This window comes from Arachis ipaensis, chromosome B9, assembly GCF_059453495.1.
Source record: "Arachis ipaensis isolate K30076 ecotype BB chromosome B9, ASM5945349v1, whole genome shotgun sequence".
In the NCBI taxonomy this organism is placed as follows: Eukaryota; Viridiplantae; Streptophyta; class Magnoliopsida; order Fabales; family Fabaceae; genus Arachis; species Arachis ipaensis.
Genome location: NC_142444.1, coordinates 34,090,872 through 34,113,094, shown reverse-complemented (window position 1 = coordinate 34,113,094; position 22,223 = coordinate 34,090,872). Strand labels below are relative to the sequence as shown.

Here is a 22,223-nt window from a genome sequence, read left to right as displayed (position 1 = left end):
TCTGGATCGTCCCCTGCCGCTGTGTTCTTATTAATTGCCGCTGTTTGGGATGAGTATGTTCTAGATTTTAATCCTTCTTTTGATATACGGATAAGTTCAGAAAGACCCCTTACAGAGAAAGGTATATGGAAGTTAGATACATGGGATTGGACTGAGACGCTGAATGAAAAGTATGAGTTTTCGCTTTACTTAAGCTTTCTTTTGGCATTAATTGTTGTATTTCATGTTTGCTTTATAGTGCCTCTTGATTCTGTAGGTTCCAGAGATGTTGGGTAGAAGAATCTCGGAGGTTGAAACCTTGGCTTTTAAGAGCATTGAATGCAAGCCTTGGTGGGAGGTATGACCGATTTGTGTTGAACATGATAGAGTGTAGAAGATAGACAATGGTTTTTGGTGTTACTTTATGATCACTTGCATAAGTTGAGAGTTGAGACCATCAATAATGGCTCATAATGAGAGGGCAGATATTGAAGTAAAATGGTGCTTGGCACTGATAAGTTAATCTTGGCCGACAAACTTAGACTCCTCTATCTTCTTCTGTGTAGTAAAATTAGTTCGTGATGATGAAACCACTTATTGTACAATATATAACTGAATGTTCTTTGCTTCTTTTTTTTCCCCGACTTTGTTTATTTTTGTTCATGTATCTCATTTGTGTTTATGCGTTCATATATCTTTGTGCTTCGGTTTTCTTGTGCTTTACAGGTTTTGGTGGGGAGGATTTTGGAAGGTAATGTTCTATTTCTTCTGTGGATATAATCATTTCATTTGGTCGCTTTCAATATTTACATGTGTTAAACTTTGCTGTATGTCAAAATGCATTGTCAATTTTAATATCTTTGTTAATCTGTTTACAATATGTAGATTGGAAATGATCTCTCCCAGTTTTTGGGCCCACTAATATTGAATCAGCTGCTAGAGGTCAGTTACTGTTTTACTGAAATCACTGGTTAACCACCTCTAGTACAAGTTATAGTGCTCTAACAAATTCTTCATTATTATTTTGTTCTAACAATTCTCTATCACTTGATGTGTCCTATTAATTGCCTGCAGTCTATGCAAAATGGTGATCCAGCCTGGATTGGATACGTTCTTGCCTTCTCAATATTTGTTGGAGTGGTATGATACAAAATCTGATTAAATTGTAGATGATAATGTTGTATTCTTAATTTTCTGTGATTAATGATACCGCAGGTTGCTTCATATTCAACGATTTAAATTTGAATGTATTTCTTGTACCCCTTTTCTAATTGCTCTGCATAGTTGGATTGTTCATAAACATTGAAGACGCCATCCGTTTTTTGAATAAACTGGGGCAAATAATTTAAAACATGTAGATTTTACTAATTAGGATTCTTTCCTATCTGAATTTCTGTTTGATAGGTCTTTGGGGTGTTATGTGAAGCTCAATATTTTCAGAATGTCATGCGTGTTGGATTCCGGCTAAGATCAACACTGGTAATTTTATTATTGTTTCATTTCTTTGTGTCTTACATCTTTAATTCCCACCTAGTAGGTTGTCAAAGAATTGCTTGACCTAAAAGCTTAACTCATAAAGTTAGTTGCCAACGATGATTTTATAAGTGAAATCCCAATAGGCTTGGAACAGAATGTCTTACATGCTCAAACAAGTAGAATTCATTGGTCACTCAATCACACTCAAAATACTGATTTTGTTATTCAATTTTTCCCTTTTATTTTCTTCGTTGTAGGTAGCTGCTGTATTTCGCAAATCATTAAGGCTTACCCATGAAGCTCGAAAGCAATTTGCATCTGGAAAAATAACCAACTTGATGACTACTGATGCCAAAGCACTTCAGGCATGGTTTCCTTCTATTGTTTGCTTGCTGTTCATGTAGTTGCTGCTTAAAGGTGTCAAAGAACTACTTGAAAGTTATTAATATGGGACCAATACTGGATTTGATAACAGTAACATGCCCTCTCGAATAAAAGTTTCTTCGTTTGTACCTAAAATCCAATTATTTAAGGTTAAATGCTATTTTAAATTGGGTGGCAAGGGACAGACTCTAGATTATTTAGTCACTGTACTATTGTAGCTTAATTCTAGGGTTTATGCATTTTCTATATTCTTATGCCACAAACATTCTCTGAATATGTTTGATGTTTTAATACTACTGTTTTGCAATTAACGTCTGGATTTTTTTTTTACCCAAACAGCAAATATGTCAGTCACTTCATACTCTGTGGTCAGCTCCGTTCCACATTACCATTGCCATGGTTCTTCTTTATCAACAACTAGGAGTTGCTTCCCTTTTGGGCGCTTTGATGCTAGTCCTTATGTTTCCATTACAGGTACAGGAGTTCACCTGATTTCTCTAGTTTGTTTTACCCCTACACTGCTTTGAATCTGTTAGTTAAAATGCACTCTTATTACAATTTACGGCTTCTGTTCCTCTCTGCATATCTTTTATTCTCTAGTCTCTTTGCATTAATGCACTGAGGTGGTAATGGATATAACCTTATTTTTTAAGAACTTCATTCATAAGCTAATAGTCTGGGTTGTTAACCATATTGAAAAACTTGAATTAATTTTATAAGATTCCCTGAACTTAATGTTGCATTTTGTGGGAGCAGACATTTATCATCAGTAGAATGCAGAAGTTGTCTAAGGAAGGATTACAACGTACAGACAAGAGAATTGGCCTTATGAATGAAGTTTTGGTAGCTATGGACACTGTAAAGTATGTTCTTTTGAACTTTATAATAATTTTTTTCTAAATTTAGTTAAATATCAAGTTCTAACCATTCTGTTGTTGGCTTTTCTGACATGGCTTAGATGTTATGCATGGGAGAGTAGTTTCCAGTCTAAAGTTCAGAATGTCCGAGATGATGAATTATCATGGTTTCGAAAAGCATCATTACTTGGAGCGGTATGACACAAAGCCAATATTTAATATTCATGTTCCAATCATTTTTTGGACTTCAGCTTATTTATCTTGGCTCCCCCTACGAAATTCATGTCTGTATTGCATTCATGTGCATCCATTAAGATAGTATAATAGAACGAATGGTGGCCTGCACTGTATTAAGATATTGAAAGTAAAAGGATAGATTTAACTCTAGCCAAATCTATCAATGTTATACTTTCTAATTTAAATCAAGTACAATACTACTACTAGTAGACACTTAAGTTCACTGGTAACGGCTGTCATAAACATAGTAGAATTCAACTGACCTCATGATGCACTTTTTTAGACTGACCTTTCTAAATACCTGTCAGAAACTAGATAGCTACTTGATGAATGTGGTCACCATTTTATTTAAATCATATTATGTCCAATCATCATGAACAAAAGAAAATGCTTTATTTCTGATATTTGGCTTTGCACTGTTTGAATTTTTCTTGAAATTCAAGTGTTGAGCATGGAAAACGTAAATCCAATGTTACAACTTTTTCTCATGTTCTTACTGACTCCAGCTGTTTTTGTTGTAATTTTTCTTTTTTGGCAGTTAAATGGATTCATACTGAATAATATTCCAGTTTTTGTAACTGTGATTTCATTTGGAATGTTCACCTTACTTGGAGGGAATTTGACACCCGCAAGAGCTTTTACATCACTTTCTCTGTTTGCTGTGCTTCAGTTTCCTCTTTTCATGCTTCCTAATATTATAACTCAGGTTATTCTCCATTGTAATTTTCTTTTGTTTTGTTGATTTACCAGCAGGATAATGACATAATGCACCCTTCATTCTTGTAATATCCTCTATTAGTGTTTGCTTTTCTATTAAATACTTATTGTTGTTTTGTTTCTTCTAAAATAGCAGAAAGAGTGTTAGTTTCTCTAGTTTATAATGGCCAAAGCGGGTGGAAACTTGTTTAGTATTATTGTTGCTGATTGAAGACTGATTTTTCTTTTGTTTTAAGGCGGTTAATGCAAATGTATCATTGAAGCGTTTGGAGGATTTGCTCTTAGCAGAAGAGAGAATACTTTTTACCAAATCCACCGCTTGAGCCAGGATTACCAGCCATCTCAATCAAAAACGGAAACTTCTCCTGGGATTCCAAGGTCCATGGTCTTGTCATTGTATGCTTGCATATTTCATCATTCTGCATAGTTGACTTGCACAAAGGACATCTGTTCATCATTACGTTTTTGCTGTGTGCAATTTTTATCTTCTATGGCCAGAATTGAAATGAATTGTATGATATTATTGTACTTGTATTATATATCTTCCCGGTAGCTCTAAATCTTTTGTTTTCTTTATTCAGGCAGAAAGGCCTACATTGGCAAACATAAACTTGGATATACCTGTTGGTAGCCTAGTTGCAGTTGTTGGAAGTACAGGAGAAGGGAAAACATCACTAGTATCTGCAATGCTTGGAGAACTTCCTGCAGTTGTAGGTTCAACTGTTGTTATGAGAGGGACAGTTGCTTATGTACCCCAAGTCTCTTGGATTTTTAATGCAACTGTAAGTTAATAGTATTCATAATCACGTATAGTGATGAACATGCTTAATAATTCTTAATTTTTTTAACAGAACATATATATCTATTGCTATTGGTATGCTCAGCTGATAATTGACTCATACAACTGTTTCTTCAGATGCATTACAAATGACCACTTCCACAAGCACTATAACTTTTCTCATTGCTGCTACTATAACCTTTTAATTTGGAATTATGGTTTGCATATGAATTAGGTTAAAAAAGAATTATGGACAGATAATATATTTTTCAAGTTTATTTCAAGCTATCTTTTGTGTAAGTTGTTGGGAGGAGACATTGGAGAGCTTATCCAAGAGATCTTGCTATCTTTATGATAATTTCGTGTAATCTTAAAATCCAGCGATATAGCAAGATGATTTGGACAGGGCTCTCACTTTTCTGATGCACGTGGAATAATTTGTGTTCCAATTCAAAAAATATAAAATTAATGAAGTCTGAAAAAATTTAAAGTCGCGAAAAATTTCTTACTAGTTATGAATTGATTTTATGGTTTTGGTAAGGGTAACAAGGTTCAAGGCTGTTAGCATGCCATTATGATATGATATGTGGCTTATAAAAGTTATTTCTGCAGGTGCGGGATAATGTTTTATTTGGTTCTGCCTTTGACCCAATAAGATATGAAAGGGCAATAGATGTGACTGAACTACGACATGACCTTGAGTTACTGCCTGTGAGTATATGCACTACTTATTGCATTTAAGTGGAATATAATGTGTCAAATTCTTTGTTAAAAGTTGGTGGCATTTGCTTGTCCTTTCTCTAACATGCCTATCAATGACTAGGGTGGTGATCTTACCAAAATTGGAGAAAGAGGTGTGAACATCAGTGGTGGTCAAAAGCAAAGAGTATCCATGGCTAGAGCTGTTTACTCCAAATCCGAGAGTACATTTTTGATGATACCCTTAGTGCTCTAGATGCGCATGTCGCTAAACAGGTTATGCTGAGTGATTCTACTTTACATACCCGCTGTTATTAACAGGAATGTTTTCTATACACAAGATATGGTGCATATTAACATATACATGTTTGTACTTTGCAAAGTAACACATTATGAATGATGCATGTGATTGACATGCTTCAGTATTGCCTTTTAACTTAGTCCACTGATTCTCTAAATCCTTCTTAAAATTCCTCCAATTGTTACCTAAAGGTATGCTAGGCACGTGCCTCCAACAATAAAGAAAACGGAGAGAGAAAAAGACAACAGTGCTGCTAAGGTAGAAAAAAAACATTGCCTCATGGAAGAGGCACACCTAAACTATCCAAGTCGCAAAAGCCTTGCAATGCCTAATCTTAGTACCTTTGATCATACTTTCTAATAGCGAAATAGTTGCTGACCATGTTCTGATAGTTGTTGGGTACTGTATGCAATTGATCCCCCGTTTATTGCTGACTGTAAACTGGGTTCCATTTATTATCTTAACGTTGTGTAGTATTTTCCACTGCATGTCATTTCAGGTTTTTGATAAATGCATCAAGGGAGAATTGAGAGGGAAGACCCGAGTTCTTGTTACAAATCAACTGCATTTCCTTTCACAGGTGGATAGAATCATTTTGATCCATGAAGGTACTGTGAAAGAGGAGGGAACATTTGAGAAGCTCTCTAACCAGGGGCCATTGTTCCAAAAGCTTATGGAAAATGCTGGAAAGATGGAGGAGTGTGAAGAAGAAAAGGTAGATACTGAAACTGCTGATCCGAAGTCCTCTTCAAAACAAGTGGCCAATGGAGAACTTGATGATACTGCAAAGAGTGGTAGTAAGGCAAAAGAAGGAAAATCTGTCCTTATTAAACTGGAAGAACGGGAAACAGGTGTTGTCAGTATGAAAGTTTTAGCAAGGTAACATGATTCATGCAAATAGTTTTGTATTGATTGCAATTTAGTGGTTTGTAATCATTTACTAACAACTGGGTGTCTCCTTTTGATACCCCGTCAAATTATTAGATGTGCTTATGTACATGCACAAACATTTACATTGTGAATATGCTTCTTTCTCCCCACTGCCATGCTCTGCTTATGCATAATCCTGATGGAAATCTATTGAAAAGTGTATTATTTTGCAAATTTATGTAGTGATCCTGTTTTCTTGGTCTTTTTTCCCCATTTGCTCCTCCTTTTTATCATACTATCTTGAATCTTATTGTTGTCCTTTCAGATACAAGACTGCATTAGGAGTTCTTTGGGTGGTTGTAATACTCTTTGGATGCTATTTCTTAACAGAGGTGTTACGAATTTCAAGTAGCACATGGTTGAGCCATTGGACTGATCAGAGTGCTTCAGTGGGCTATGATCCTGGATTTTATAATCTGATATATGCAGCTCTATCATTTGCTCAGGTATAGCTCTCTTGTAACATGACTGAAGAATATGGTGTAATTATTCCTTTTGCATAAGTTCTCATTCATTTTCTGTCACATCTGTACCAGTGCAGTGTCTGCTTTTTGTCCCATGAGAATCCATATTACTCTAAATGACTGCATTCCTACTGAATTACATCTGTGGAATATGATAATTTGGTATTTTTCTCATTATTTTCCCTTTCAGGTTATGGTGACTTTAACAAATTCTTATTGGTTGATCATATCAAGTCTATATGCAGCCAGAAGGTTGCATGAAGCCATGCTTCACTCCAAATTACGAGCTCCTATGGTTTTTTTTTTCATACAAATCCACTTGGAAGAGTAATCAACAGGTTTGCAAAGGATTTAGGTGACATTGATCGTAATGTTGCCCCATTTGTCAATATGTTTCTGGGTCAAGTGTCTCAGCTCCTTTCAACATTCGTCCTGATAGGGATTGTCAGCACAATGTCCTTGTGGGCAACAATGCCGTTGTTGGTACTGTTTTATGGAGCATATCTCTACTATCAGGTATTAACATTGTTTTCTTGCTTGCACTGGCTTCTATTTACTTTCTGAAACCCTAAACGGTATCCGGCATTAGATAGTAGAACGTATGGATTTGAAGTCTGTCTAAATATACTTTGCTTATATGCTAGTTTTCTGGCTGAGAATAGTCTAAATGCTGTTGAGCGTGTTGGCACTTATATAGATTTGCCTTCAGAGGGACCATCCATCATTGAGGATAGTCGCCCCCCTCCAAGCTGGCCCTCATCTGGATCAATCAGATTTTAGGATGTTGTACTTCGATACAGGCCTGAACTTCCTCCTGTCCTTCATGGGGCTTGAATTTCACAATTTTTCCAAGCGATAAGGTTGGCATTGTAGGAAGGACAGGAGCTGGAAAATCTAGCATGCTTAATGCTTTATTTTGAATTGTGGAATTGGAAAGAGGAAGACTATTAATTGATGATTGTGATATTGCAAAGTTTGGGGTCTCTGATTTGTGTAAAGTTCTTGGCATTATACCACAGTCCCCTGTTTTGTTTTCAGGTATATTTAAGATATGATATTTTCCATCGTATTTTCATATTGGCAACTTAGGCTGGGATTCTGTTATTTTGTTTCCAAGTTACCAACTGACCAGAGGGAAGAGTATGTTGAACAATAATGTTGTAAGAATGGACTTATTTCTTTTTTTATTATTATTATTATTTTTACTTATAGTAAAATGGACTGTAGATCTTGAATTTTTTAAAGCTGATTAGCTGAGAGATCTGTTTTGGCAGGAAGGGAATTCTAACTCCTTTTAGAGCCACATATTAAAGGTTATTGATAATTTGATTTTTATAAAATACAGTAAGGGAAAAAAACGAATGAGAAAATAAGGATAAATATGTTAACATGAAAGTTAAGAAATTCGTTGATCTACTTGAGTGAAGATTGGAATACTTGTGATGTCAAAACTGGAAAGCAATAATAAGTGATGTTTTGCTTTGCTAGATATATGATTGTGTTGTTGATTTTTATAATTTTTACTCTGTAAATTGTGAAGCATATTAATCTTTGAATTAATGTAATTGTATTTATATTAAGCTTAATTTAATTTTTTATAGGAACTGTAAGGTTTAATCTTGACCCTTTTAATGAACACAATGATGCTGACCTCTGGGACTGGGAGGCTCTGGAGAGGGCACATTTGAAGGATCTCATTCGGAGGAATTCTTTGGGGCTGGATGCTGAGGTAAATTATGATTTCTTGATTACACAGTGGCTTTTTTTGTACAGAACCATTTTTATTGCTGAGTATTTTTACAATGGTCAATAAGTGATGTTTTATTGAAAGCAATATAATATTTATGAAAATGTACTTTGTTTAGGTCTCTGAGGCAGGCGAGAACTTAGTGTTGGGCAGAGGCAACTGTTGAGTCTCTCTCGGGCATTATTGCGTAGATCAAAGATATTAGTACTTGACGAAGCCACTGCAGCAGATGTTAGAACAGATGCCCTCATACAGATAACAATTTGAGAGGAATTTAAATCGTGCACCATGATCATCATTGCTCATCGTCTTAACACCATCATAGACTGATCGGATTCTTTTGCTTGATGGTGGTAAGGTAAGCACTGTATTTAAATGGTACTGCTGGTTAAATCTTATAATATGGTTATCCTTTGGCACTAATTTAAGTAATATTAATGCTAATTATACAACATAAAATAATACTGATGCTAGCTTCTTATGTTTAAAGGTTCTTGAGTATGATACCCCTGAAGAACTGCTATCAAATGAAGGCAGTTCGTTCTATAAGATGGTGCAAAGTACAGGAGCCGCATATGCCCAATATCTACGCAGCTTAGCATTCGGGAGTAAGTCAGATAGGGAAGAGAGTAAGCATAATGATGGCCAGAAAAATGGCTTGCTTCGTCTCGCTGGGCTGCTGCAGCTCAATTTGCCCTTGCCGTCAGTCTCACCTCATCACAGAATGACCTGAAAAGATTGGAAGTGGAAGAAGAGAATAGCATACTCAAGAAAACAAGGGATGCTGTGATAAATTTGCAGGGGGTTCTGGAAAGGAAGCATGATAGATTGATAGAGAAATCGAGGAATCTTTAGACTGATACCAAATATCCTCGGACAGTTGGTGGTCATCACTCTACAAGATGATTGAAGGTATGTATAACTTTGTGCCATCTTTTACATATCCTGCCCTTGCAGTGAAATTTTTGAAAAATTAAATTCTGAGACCACTTCATGTTTTGTCCATGAACGCATTATCCCCCCTCTCCTTTCTTCTTTCCCTTTTTTCTCCTATATATTTTGTCTCAAATATTTCTAAGTTAGTGGTAATCCTGGAAGATATGGTATCATAGCTAAATGAGCTTAAATTTCTAAGATTAAAGAATCTCAGGATTTTCAATGTGGTTGGAGATGAAGTGTAAGCTTCTCACTGTGTAGATGATGTAATTGCATGTCTTTTTCGTTTTTGTAGGTCTTGCAATGATGAGCAGACTGGCCAGGAGCAGGCTTCATCAATCAGACTTTGATTTTGACGATAGATCAATTAACTTTGATCAAGTTGATATGTAGCCAAAGCTGCACTGTTATATATTACCTCTGCTTCAAAATAATTGTTCATTTGGACAAACAATTATTGTGAATTGCAGGGAATATAACATGTGCCACAGTCCCACCAACTGATTCACATACCCAAGGTTGTGCTAACTCTATTTTTGGCAATGTAGCTCCATCACTCAGCCATGAGACATGAGTTCGAAAATGCAATAAGTTTCATTTTGATCTTAATCCAGCAATTAACCCAATTTCCCTTATCATTTGTAATGTAATTTTTATTGCCCAAAATATATTAGAGAAAAAAAAATATATCTTTTAGGTCTTGAATACTTGTGTTTGGATTTTGGAAAAAATTCTCTAAAACGAAGTGAGAAAATAAAATGTTGATTATTCTTAAATCAAGGTAATAAGATTTACATACGCTGACAATTATAAATTCAGTAGTGATTAAATGTTTATTTATTTATTTTTCTAATTTTTTTATTTTAGAAAAAGTTCCTTTTTTGATCCTGTTATGCCACAATTTTACACTAGTACTGTTATATTCAACTATTCCAAGCATCTTTCAAAATCACAAATTCTCGTCAATCAAGCAATTATACTCAAATGTCTTACATGGAATAGAAGACGAAAGAGAGTCTCTTGCTTTTAGACCCAGTATGTGAAAATTATCTTTATATTTCCATTTTTAGAAGAACCATATCATCTTAAAATTTGTTAAACGCTAGTGTTGTGTAACTTACTTTATTATTTCCTAATAATACAAAATAAAATAAAATAAAATGAAAGAATGAGTTTATAGATAAATTAGTCTTTGAAGAATGGATTATTTTTTAAATTTATCCACGATTGAAACGTTAATTATTCGAACATAAACAACAATCAGCCCAAATAAAATTATGGTTTTTAAAATCGAACCGGACCGGTCAGTTCAACCGGAATAATCGGAAATCAGTCATCTAATCGGTTCACTCGACTATAAAAATCGTTTGGTAAAAAACTGGCCGAACCGACAGTTAATCGGTAAATTAGCAAAACCGGCCGGCTTTTTTTAGAGATTTCCGGTTCTGTGGCAACCTCAAAACGGTGCCGTTTAAGTTTTTATAAAAAAAAAAAAAAAAAAACCATTCCCTGCCCCACCCGTATTTGCCATCCCAGACCCCACCCCTCTCTTTCTCTCTGAAAATTGGAGAACTCTAGTCCCCAAACGGCCAAACTCTTCTCCTCCGAACTTCGAAAGCAGCCCGTAGCCACCATTTCTCTTCGAAGTCATCGCCACTCTTCTCCTCCGCACAGACGGTGGGTGCGGTGTCGCGTGTGGAAGGCTGGAAGCTCTGTTCGGCGGAAGTTTGTACGCAGCCCGCAACCGCCATCCCTCTTCTCATCCTTCCTCATTTCGCCGCCGTTGTAGGAAGGTCTCCTACTCTCCTCTCCTCTCCTCTCATCGTTCTCGGTCATCGTCTCCTCTGTTCGAACTCTCTCTCTCTCTCTCTCTCTCTCTCTCTCGTAGTTCCCGCTCCTCCGTCACCGTCACTTCCTTTCCTCCCTCACCGCCAGTAAGCACTGTTGCTTGGAATTATTTTTGCTTGTTTTGTAATTTGCACTGTTATTATAATATTGAATTGCTGAATGATGATTTGCAGATTTTGTTAATACTTTTGTTAATTTGCACTGATTTTGTTAATACTGGATTTACTGATTTTGTTAATTTGAACTGGCTTTACTGATTTTTTGTTGCTGAATGATTCTGTATTTTTTTCTGAGTTAATTTTGGTCATGTTTTTGCACTTCAGGCTCTCATGTTTTTGCTTTTCTTTTGTGTTGATGTTGAAAATGCAATTCTCACAGTGGATAGAGTAAGTTTCTAAACCCAATAAGAAAGCAGTTAATAAAGCATTGTTAGGTGCAAAAGAAGCTATGCTTGGGATTAGATGAGGCTGCAGGTGTTCCTGTAAGTTCTTTTCATTGATTTTACACTTATTATTATGCTTCTTCTGTCTGAATGATGTTGATTATAAATGGTATCTGCTGCTAATAACTACTGTGTCTTTGCAGTTCATGCAGATTGAACCAGAATCACAAACAAAACTTTTAGATGCTACACTGAACTTGGAAGGAGTGTTGTTGGCTGGAGTTCCAGGAGCAGGAGGATTTGATGTTGTCTTTGATGCTACTTTGGGAGATTGAAGCAGCAATGTGAAAAAAATATGGAGCTTACTCAATGTTATTTAATATTTAATTAAACCGCCCCTGGTTGAACCTCGGTCGAACCGTTGAACCAGTGAACCAGTCACCTTACCGGTTTGTTGACCGGTTCGGTTTTCACAACCTTAAAGATCAGCTCATTCCCAACCAACCAACCAACCCAGCAAAGTTCAAAATCACCCAACCAAACACTAGGTTCTCCCTGCAACGGTTCTGCCGTACTGCCACCGCCGTCCATGCTGTCGGCGCCTCCACGTCCTCTCTTGTAGCCCAGGCCCTCTCTTGTAGCTCGGCGTCCTCCTTCCCGCTGTCCCCGTCCTCCCTGGCTTCTCTGTTCAAGGCTTGGAGCAGCTCGCCGTCATTTCACCAGTCGCCGTCCGTGTCTCCGTCGAAGGTTAGTGGCATTGCTTTCACTTCTTCAGTTCTTCCCTTCCTTTTATGCTCTGTTTGCTGATTTGTGAATGGATTAATGAAAATCAAATAATTGATTTTGTGCTGCTGCTCTTTTTTTAATTCCTAAAATTTTTGCTGAAATTTTCTTGCTGCTGCTAAAAATGGATTAGGGATTAGGGATTAGGGATTACTTGTTGCTATTTTGTAATTAGGGATTATGCTATGTTAGCTTTATTGATTTCAGGTTTAGTGTGATTAGGGATTACTTGTTGCTGTTTTGTAATGTTTGTTGCCGAATGCTAAAATGGAAATCAAATTAAATGCTGTTTGTTGCTTCCATATATTTTCTTTGATAGTATTTTTCCGATTATAAATTCTGGTTTTGAGTCAAAACTTTGTATTTGTTTTGTTTGTAGTTTGATTTGAGATCATTAGATCTGATCCGATCCTATTAAGTTCAAACTATGCCTTTGGATTTTTGGTGTAGAATTGTTGGTTACCTGTTTGAAGTTTGTATTTCTTGTAATTGGATCTGTTTTGAACTGGATTGTGATTTTATGCTGCATTAGGTGTTGTTGGGTGTAGTTTTGGGATCATTTACTTGTTAATTCTCGGACATTCAGTTTAGTAAGGATCTTCTTGTACAAATTTGTTATCTTTCTTTAGGTTCCTTATAGATTTATTGGTAATAAATTTATATAAATGCTGGATCATTTTGAACATGTCTGTTGGTGTAATTTCACTTTGTAGTATATATCATTATATCTTAAATGGTCTCTAAAGTCTTATCTTTGAACGAGGTGTTTTTGTACTCTTTTATTTTTAGTTAGGCCATTTTCAAGATGGAGTATTAATTTTTTTTCTTTTCAGTATATATAACATTATTAGCTGTTTTTATCTCTCTAGGTGGCCACAAGTCCACAACTGAAGGAGTATATAGGTTATGTAATATTTCTAAAGAGATTTAGGCATAAATATGAACAAAACTTCTATTGGAATAGCATTTCTTGTCTTTTATTTGTCTATAGAGATTCAGACATAAATATGAACAAAATTAATATTTGATTATTATTATTATGTTTGTAAAGACTTACATTTTAAATTTTAATACATAATTTTAATTGTATTTATATAATTTTATAATTTTTTTTTAACTATGACCGGGTCAACCGGGTGAATCAGTAATCTACCGGTTGAACCAGTGATTCGGTGACCCAGTCATATGACCGAATTGATTGCCGGTCTGATAACTATGGACAAAACTATTATTATTACCTAAGCATGGTAATGACTCGATTGAAAATTTTATAGAGTACTTGTAATAGGGTTACATTATCTAATAATTGCATTTGGAAATAGGAATAATCACTATGCCCCTTTTTTTTGAGTATTTTTGTGTTTTTATTTTAAGTGGAACTTGGAAAGACTGAATATGAATCAATTTTATAAGCTTTTTATAGTTTTTGGTCTAATTGCATTTGAAGTAGCTTCCTTCTCTCAGTTCTTTGACCTTTAGGTTTGAAGTTATTAATTGTAATTAAAGCTTAAATTGTCTGGTCGAACTTTGAAGCTATTAGATGCACATTTCCAATATGTTTTTTAAAGCCTAAATTATTGTTCTAATTGCATTGGCGCCTATAAAATAGGGGATTAACTTTACTTCTATTGTAATTATTTTAGTACCATCCTTTTTTGATACTCCTTAAAAAGATACTACTGAAATGTAAGTGTCACCGTCCTTAAAATTGTTGTCATTACCTAACCTATTAATTTGAAATAGTTACAAAGTTTATCTTTTAATGTTATTGCTTTAGTCCTTATGGAAGATTATAAAATTTGTCTTTTGCGTTATGATTTAAGTCTTTTAAAATAATAAGATTAACATATAGTGAATTAGTGATACAACATTTTATATGGACTAAAATGTGATTAGCCGCTAACTGTTTTCTTTAAATAGGACCCTTACCCAACTCTTTTCTTTCATTTTCACAGCACGCAATACGCATCTATGCAATAGAAGCATTAACAAGGTGGTTTTGTTTGTTTGTCAATGCGTCTTGCAATTGCACTTCAAGTCCAAGGTTTCTTATTCTTAAGACCTTATTCACTCATCATTCAGCACTGCCCTTCCCCTTCTCCTCCTTCCATCTCACAAGTCTACGACGACCTTCTCCGCATTTGCTTCCGCTTACAACAAACTAAAACTAATCCCCATCACCATCACGACTACCATGTGTTCGACAATATTCCCAACCACGGCGACGGGGAAATGGCCAAAGTTGTTCATGCACACGCCATCAAACACGACATTTCCTCTGATGGCTTCCTCGCAAGTGCCACCATCGATCTCTACGCCGCTGCCGGCAATGTCCCTTTCGCTCAGAGGCTCTTCCACCGGCTCCATCCCCGTCAAAGACATTTATCCGCTTATAATTCTATCATTTCCATGTACTCAAGGCAGAAGTTATTCCAAAATGCACTCCGTTGTTTCGTTTCTATGATGCGTTTTGGCCAGTTGCCTGACCAATTCACGCTCGCTATAGCTCTCTCTGTTTGTTCAAAGCTCAGGAATGTTGAATTCGGCACACTGCTTCACTCCTGCGTGATCAAGGTAGGTTTTGAATCCAATCCGTTCTGCCAAGGTGCTCTTATCAATCTCTATGCCAAATGCGGCTTTCTCCGCCATGCTAGCGCCATATTTGACGCCACAGTCCACTTGGACACTGTTTCTTGGACAGCTTTGATTTCTGGTTATGTTCGAGCCGGGCTGCCGCAGGACGCCCTCCAGGTGTTTGACAAAATGCAGATAGCTGGCTGCTCTCCTGACCAGGTGGTTTTTGTGACTGTTCTCAATGCTCTTGTGAATTTGGGTAAGCTGGATGATGCCTGTAAATTGTTCCGAGACATGCACACTAGCAATGTTGTGGCATGGAATGCGATGATCTCTGGTCATGCTAAGAGGGGCCATCATAAGGAGGCCATTGAGTTCTTTCTCGAAATGAGGAAGTGTGGTATAAAGTCCTCAAGGTCCACGCTGGCAAGTGTTCTTAGTGCGATTGCCAGCTTAGCTGCGTTGGATTATGGGTTACTAGTCCATGGAGAGGCTATCAAACAAGGTTTGGGTTCTAGTATATATGTGGGAAGTTCTTTGATCAGTATGTATGGGAAGTGCGAAATGTTAGATGCTGCAAAGCAAGTATTTGATGTCATGTCTGAGAAAAATATGGTCACTTGGAATGCCATGCTGGGAGTTTATGCACAGAATGGTTATTTCAATCATGTATTGGAGCTATTCCTTAATATGACACGACGTACCATTGAACCGGACGAATTTACCTTCACTAGCATTTTGAGTTCATGTGCTTGTTTTGAAAGCTTAGAAATTGGTCGTCAGGTGCATTCAGTTGTTATCAAGAGAAGTTTTGCAAACAATTTATTTGTGAACAATGCATTGGTAGATATGTATGCCAAGGCTGGGGATTTGAAGGAAGCTAGGAAACAATTTGAGCGCATGAAAACCCGAGATAACATTTCTTGGAATGCCATTATTGTTGGATACGTGCATGAAGAAGAGGAAACTGATGCTTTCAAAATGTTCAACAGAATGAGGTTACATGGCATAGTACCTGATGAAGTAGCTTTGGCAAGTATACTTAGCGCTTGTGGAAATGTTAATCTATTAGAAGAAGGATTGCAGTTCCATTGCCTGGCAGTTAAGTTGGGATTAGAAACAAACCTTTTTGTTGGAAGTTCTCTTATTGACATGTATTCTAAATGCTGCTCCATTGAAGATGCACGAAAAATCTATTCTAGAATGCCTGAATGGAGTGTGGTATCCATGAATGCTCTGATTTCAGGATATGCTTTGAAAAATATAAAAGAAGCTATTAATCTTTTTAGTGAGATGCTGGCATTGGGGCTCAAGCCATCTGAAATTACATTTGCAAGCCTGATAGATGCTTGTAAGGGTTCTCAGGTAAATCTTGGGTTGCAGATCCACTGTGCTATAGTTAAGAGGGGTCTTTTATGTGGTAGTGAGTTCTTAGGTACCTCTTTGTTGGGCATGTATATGGACTCACAAAGGATTGCAGATGCCAACTTACTTTTCTCAGAGTATTCGAACCTTAAAAGCATTGTTATGTGGACTGCTTTAATTTCTGGTTATACTCAAAATGATTGCTGTTACGAGGCCATAAATTCATACCGAGAAATTCGGGACAACAGTATCTTCCCTGACCAAGCAACATTTGTTTCAGTTCTTCGAGCTTGTGCTCTCTTATCTGCATTGCGAGATGGGAAAGAGATACATTCTCTAATATTCCATACTGGTTTTGACTTGGATGAGTTAACCAGCAGTGCACTCATAGACATGTATGCTAAATGTGGGGATGTAAAAAGTGCTGTGCAAGTTTTTGAAGAAATGGGTACCAAAAAGGATCTGATTTCTTGGAACTCAATGATAGTTGGATTTGCAAAAAATGGTCATGCAGAAAGCGCTTTGAAGGTCTTCAATGAGATGGCTCACTCATGTGTTACACCAGATGATGTCACATTCCTCGGAGTGCTCACTGCTTGCAGCCATGCAGGGTGGGTTTTCGAGGGCCGTCAAATTTTTGATCTCATGGTGAACTGTTATGGCATTGAACCCAGGGCTGATCACTATGCTTGCATTGTGGATCTTCTTGGTCGTTGGGGTAATCTCAAAGAAGCTGAAGAGTTCATCGACAAACTAAATGTCGAACCGAATGCTATGATTTGGGCCAATTTATTGGGAGCTTGCCGAATTCATGGCGATGACATAAGGGGAGAGCGAGCAGCTAAGAACCTTATTAAGTTAGAACCTAACAATTCTTCCCCATATGTATTGCTTTCTAATATGTATGCTGCATCAGGACATTGGAATGAAGTTAGATCTTTGAGGAGAACTATGATACAAAAAGAAATCCAAAAGATGCCTGGGTGTAGCTGGATTGTTGTAGGACAAAAGACAAACTCATTTGTTGCAGGTGATATATCACATCCTAATGATGCTGAAATTTCACATTCTTTGAAGCATTTGACAGCACTCATGAGAGACAACAGATTCCAGGATGATGGAATTTTGTTTGTTGGTTAAATTTAACTTTTCACAGTAATAGGAAATCAAGCAATCAACTCAGATTTGCATTCTGACAAAGAACAAATCGTACATATATTCCATTCTTACTGCTTTCTGGCAAATGGAAAGCATTATATTATTATTTGCATTACTTATGAACTGTTTGTTGTCAATTTGTTATGCATATTCATGTGTTTGAATATAAGTTTCTGGTTAGAACTTAAAAAATAAAATGTAAACCCTCACGTTACATGGATTAAGCTCCTCTAATTTTATTCCTATCTATATTTTTTGTGACTTAAGATGGTCAACTTTTGTGTAGTGCTGATAAGCTGAAGTTGACATATAGTTTTTAGTATCCATCATCAATAACTATGAAGCAGTTTGGTCTAATTACCTTTTATATCATAAACCATTTGTACCTTTTGCAATTATTATTATTATTATTATTATTATTATTATTATTATTATTGCTTTGCCATGGATGATTGTTACTAAACCAGCGTTTGTACCTTACGCAATTTTGCTATGGATGATTGGTTTAATGCACCCAAATTCTGACCCTTATGTGAGTTGAAATAATTTCTAGATTAGGACTGTTAACCACGAAAATATTTTTAGTAGTTTCTCACTAATTGTTTGATTTTTTTTCTGGTTTTTCACAAATTTCAGTAGTAGAATTTATTATTCTGTTTGTGAAATTGAATTTGAGCAACTCATGTGAGCATCATTTTATTCATTTGTATAGAGCACCGCCCATGAAGTAAAGTGCTTAGATTCAATTAGTAGATCCCCTGTTTATGCACAATTTGGAGAAGTACTTAATGGCCTATCAACAATTTGTGCTTACAAAGCTTATGACGGCATGGCTGATATCAATGGAAAGTCGATGGACAACAACATACAATTCACTCTGGTGAACATGAGTGGAAATCGATGGCTTGCAATTCGATTAGAAACGCTGGGAGGTCTCATGATATGGTTTACTGCAGCCTTTGCGGTAATGTAGAATGGGAGGGCCGAGAACCAGCAGGAATTTGCATCCACCATGGGTTTACTACTTAGTTATGCTTTGAACGTTAACAGTTTGCTTACTGGTGTGTTCAGGCTTGCTAGTTTGGCTGAGAATAGTCTAAATGCTGTTGAGCGTGTTGGCACTTATATAGATTTGCCTTCAGAGGCACCATCCATCATTGAGGATAGTCGCCCCCCTCCAGGCTGGCCCTCATCTGGATCAATCGGATTTGAGGATGTTGTACTTCGATACAGGCCTGAACTTCCTCCTGTCCTTCATGGCTTGAATTTCACAATTTTTCCAAGCGATAAGGTTGGCATTGTAGGAAGGACAGGAGCTGGAAAATCTAGCATGCTTAATGCTTTATTTTGAATTGTGGAATTGGAAAGAGGAAGAATATTAATTGATGATTGTGTTATTGCAAAGTTTGGGGTCTCTGATTTGTGTAAAGTTCTTGGCATTATACCACAGTCCCCTGTTTTGTTTTCAGGTATATTTAAGATATAATATTTTCCATCGTATTTTCATATTGGCAACTTAGGCTGGGATTCTGTTATTTTGTTTCCAAGTTACCAACTGACCAGAGGGAAGAGTATGTTGAACAATAATGTTGTAAGAATGGACTTATTTCTGTTTTTATTATTATTATTATTATTTTTACTTATAGTAAAATGGACTGTAGATCTTGAATTTTTTAAAGCTAAGAGATCTGTTTTGGCAGGAAGGGAATTCTAACTCCTTTTAGTGCCACATATTAAAGGTTATTGATAATTTGATTTTTATAAAATACAGTAAGGGAAAAAAACGAATGAGAAAATAAGGATAAATATGTTAACATGAAAGTTAAGAAATTCGTTGATCTACTTGAGTGAAGATTGGAATACTTGTGATGTCAAGACTGGAAAGCAATAATAAGTGATGTTTTGCTTTGCTAGATATATGATTGTGTTGTTGATTTTTATAATTTTTACTCTGTAAATTGTGAAGCATATTAATCTTTGAATTAATGTAATTGTATTTATATTAAGCTTAATTTAATTTTTTATAGGAACTGTAAGGTTTAATCTTGACCCTTTTAATGAACACAATGATGCTGACCTCTGGGAGGCTCTGGAGAGGGCACATTTGAAGGATGTCATTCGGAGGAATTCTTTGGGGCTGGATGCTGAGGTAAATTATGATTTCTTGATTACACAGTGGTTTTTTTTGTACAGAACCATTTCTATTGCTGAGTATTTTTACAATGGTCAATAAGTGATGTTTTATTGAAAGCAATATAATATTTATGAAAATGTACTTTGTTTAGGTCTCTGAGGCAGGCGAGAACTTCAGTGTTGGGCAGAGGCAACTGTTGAGTCTCTCTCGGGCATTATTGCGTAGATCAAAGATATTAGTACTTGATGAAGCCACTGCAGCAGTAGATGTTAGAACAGATGCCCTCATACAGAAAACAATTCCAGAGGAATTTAAATCGTGCACCATGATCATCATTGCTCATCGTCTTAACACCATCATAGACTGTGATCGGATTCTTTTGCTTGATGGTGATAAGGTAAGCATTGTATTTATATGGTACTGCTGGTTAAATCTTATAATATGGTTATCCTTTGGCACTAATGTAAGTAATACTAATGCTAATTATACAACATAAAATAATACTGATGCTAGCTTCTTACGTTTAAAGGTTCTTGAATATGATACCCCTGAAGAACTGCTATCAAATGAAGGCAGTTCGTTCTCTAAGATGGTGCAAAGTACAGGAGCCGCAAATGCCCAATATCTACGCAGCTTAGCATTCAGGAGTAAGTCAGATAGGGAAGAGAGTAAGCATAATGATGGCCAGAAAAAATGGCTTGCTTCGTCTCGCTGGGCTGCTGCAGCTCAATTTGCCCTTGCCGTCAGTCTCACCTCATCACAGAATGACCTGAAAAGATTGGAAGTGGAAGAAGAGAATAGCATACTCAAGAAAACAAGGGATGCTGTGATAACTTTGCAGGGGGTTTTGGAAAGGAAGCATGATAGAGAAATCGAGGAATCTTTAGACCGATACCAAATATCCTCGGACAGTTGGTGGTCATTACTCTACAAGATGATTGAAGGTATGTATAACTTTGTGCCATCTTTTACATAGCCTTCCCTTGCAATGAAATTTTTGAAAGGTTATATTCTGAGACCACTTCATTTTTTGTCCATGAATGCATTATCCTCCCTCTCCTTTTTCTTTCCTTTTTTTCTCCTATATATGTTGTCTCTAATATTTCTAAGTTAGAGGTAACCCTGGAAGATATGGTATCAGAGCTAAATGAGCTTAAATTTCTAAGATTAAAGAATCTCAGGTTTTTCAATGTGGTTGGAGATGAAGTGTAGCTTCTCACTGTGTAGATGATGTAATTGCATGTCTTTTTCATTTTTGTAGGTCTTGCAATGATGAGCAGACTGGCCAGGAGCAGGCTTCATCAATCAGACTTTGATTTTGATGATAGATCAATTAACTTTGATCAAGTTGATATGTAGCCAAAGCTGCACTGTTATATATTACCTCTGCTTCAAAATAATTGTTCATTTGGACAAACAATTATTGTGAATTGCAGGGAATATAACATGTGCCGCAGTCCCACCAACTGACTCACATACCCAAGGTTGTGCTAACTCTATTTTTGGCAATGTAGCTCCATCACTCAGCCATGAGACATGAGTTCGAAAATGCAATAAGTTTCATTTTGATCTTAATCCAGCAATTAACCCAATTTCCCTTATCATTTGTAATGTAATTTTTATTGCCCAAAATATATTATGGAAAAAAAAATATCTTTTAGGTCTTGAATACTTGTGTTTGGATTTTGGAAAAAAGACTCTCTAAAACTAAGTGAGAAAATTAATTGTTGATTATTCTTAAATCAAGATAATAAGATTTAGATACAATGAAAATTATAAATTCAGTTGATTAAATGTTTTATTTATTTATTCTACTAATTTTTTTATTTGAGAAAATTTTCCTTTTTGATCATGTTATGCCAAAAACTTCCACTAGTACTGTTATATTCAACTATTCCAAGCATCTTTCAAAATCACAAATCCTCGCCAATCAAGCAATTATACTCAAATGTCTTGCATGGAATGAAAGCCGAAAAAGAGTCTCTTGCTTTTAGACCCAATGTGTATTTCAATTTTTAGAAGAACCATATCATCTTAAAATTTGTTAATCGCTAGTGTTGTATAACTTACCTTATTATTTCCTAATAATACAAAATAAAATAATAAATTAATAGTTAAATTAATCCTTTAAGGGTGGATCATTTTTCAAATTTATCCACGATTGAAGCGTTAATTATTCGAACATAAACAACAAACAGTCCAAATAAAATATAAAGATCAGCCCAACCAACCAATTGTTAATTCATTCTATTTTGTCTTATTCTCACATAATACATTCTTCTAGAATGAAACTCACTATTTTGTTAGCATACAATTTTTACTTCCATTCTCCTTTCTTCTTTGGTTTTAATAAGTTGAACTAGACGCTGATAAAATATATTTATAAAAATTTATTAAATTAGTTCATTTATCTAATTACATAAATTTTAATCTCAATTTAATAAATTAATATATTTTTATAATCATATTTGATT

General features: G+C 35.9%; 1 protein-coding gene and 2 pseudogenes across 4 annotated transcripts; all 3 read left to right on the top strand.

Annotated features, from left to right (window-relative positions):
* On the top strand, positions 1 to 7,820 carry LOC110262413 (ABC transporter C family member 2-like; annotated as a pseudogene). The gene is made up of 19 exons (XR_015899645.1): positions 1 to 170; positions 257 to 337; positions 706 to 730; positions 865 to 921; positions 1,054 to 1,119; positions 1,384 to 1,458; positions 1,713 to 1,820; positions 2,179 to 2,313; positions 2,596 to 2,702; positions 2,798 to 2,891; positions 3,472 to 3,639; positions 3,887 to 4,028; positions 4,232 to 4,432; positions 5,041 to 5,139; positions 5,252 to 5,403; positions 5,928 to 6,307; positions 6,624 to 6,804; positions 7,013 to 7,338; positions 7,520 to 7,820. The product of XR_015899645.1 is annotated as an ABC transporter C family member 2-like (transcript).
* A 967-nt stretch (positions 7,821 to 8,787) lies between these two features.
* Positions 8,788 to 10,114, top strand: LOC110266816 (ABC transporter C family member 2-like; annotated as a pseudogene). The gene is made up of 3 exons (XR_015899326.1): positions 8,788 to 8,927; positions 9,060 to 9,481; positions 9,801 to 10,114. The product of XR_015899326.1 is annotated as an ABC transporter C family member 2-like (transcript).
* A 903-nt stretch (positions 10,115 to 11,017) lies between these two features.
* Positions 11,018 to 21,533, top strand: LOC110262443 (ABC transporter C family member 2-like). Of its 2 annotated transcripts, XM_021111554.2 has the most exons (8): positions 11,018 to 11,439; positions 11,732 to 11,834; positions 11,939 to 12,482; positions 14,474 to 17,487; positions 19,643 to 19,764; positions 19,901 to 20,146; positions 20,279 to 20,693; positions 21,011 to 21,418. In XM_021111554.2, exons 4-8 carry the CDS (start codon positions 14,532 to 14,534, stop codon positions 21,106 to 21,108), a joined length of 3,837 nt encoding a protein of 1,278 aa, XP_020967213.1. In that variant the 5' UTR covers positions 11,018 to 11,439; positions 11,732 to 11,834; positions 11,939 to 12,482; positions 14,474 to 14,531; the 3' UTR covers positions 21,109 to 21,418. The 2 variants fall into 2 exon arrangements, with proteins under 2 accessions (XP_020967213.1, XP_088354343.1); XM_088498217.1 differs by lacking the exons at positions 11,018 to 11,439; positions 11,732 to 11,834; positions 11,939 to 12,482; positions 14,474 to 17,487 and adding an exon at positions 18,328 to 19,084 and having other exon boundaries at positions 21,011 to 21,533.
* Positions 21,534 to 22,223: the final 690 nt, after the last annotated feature.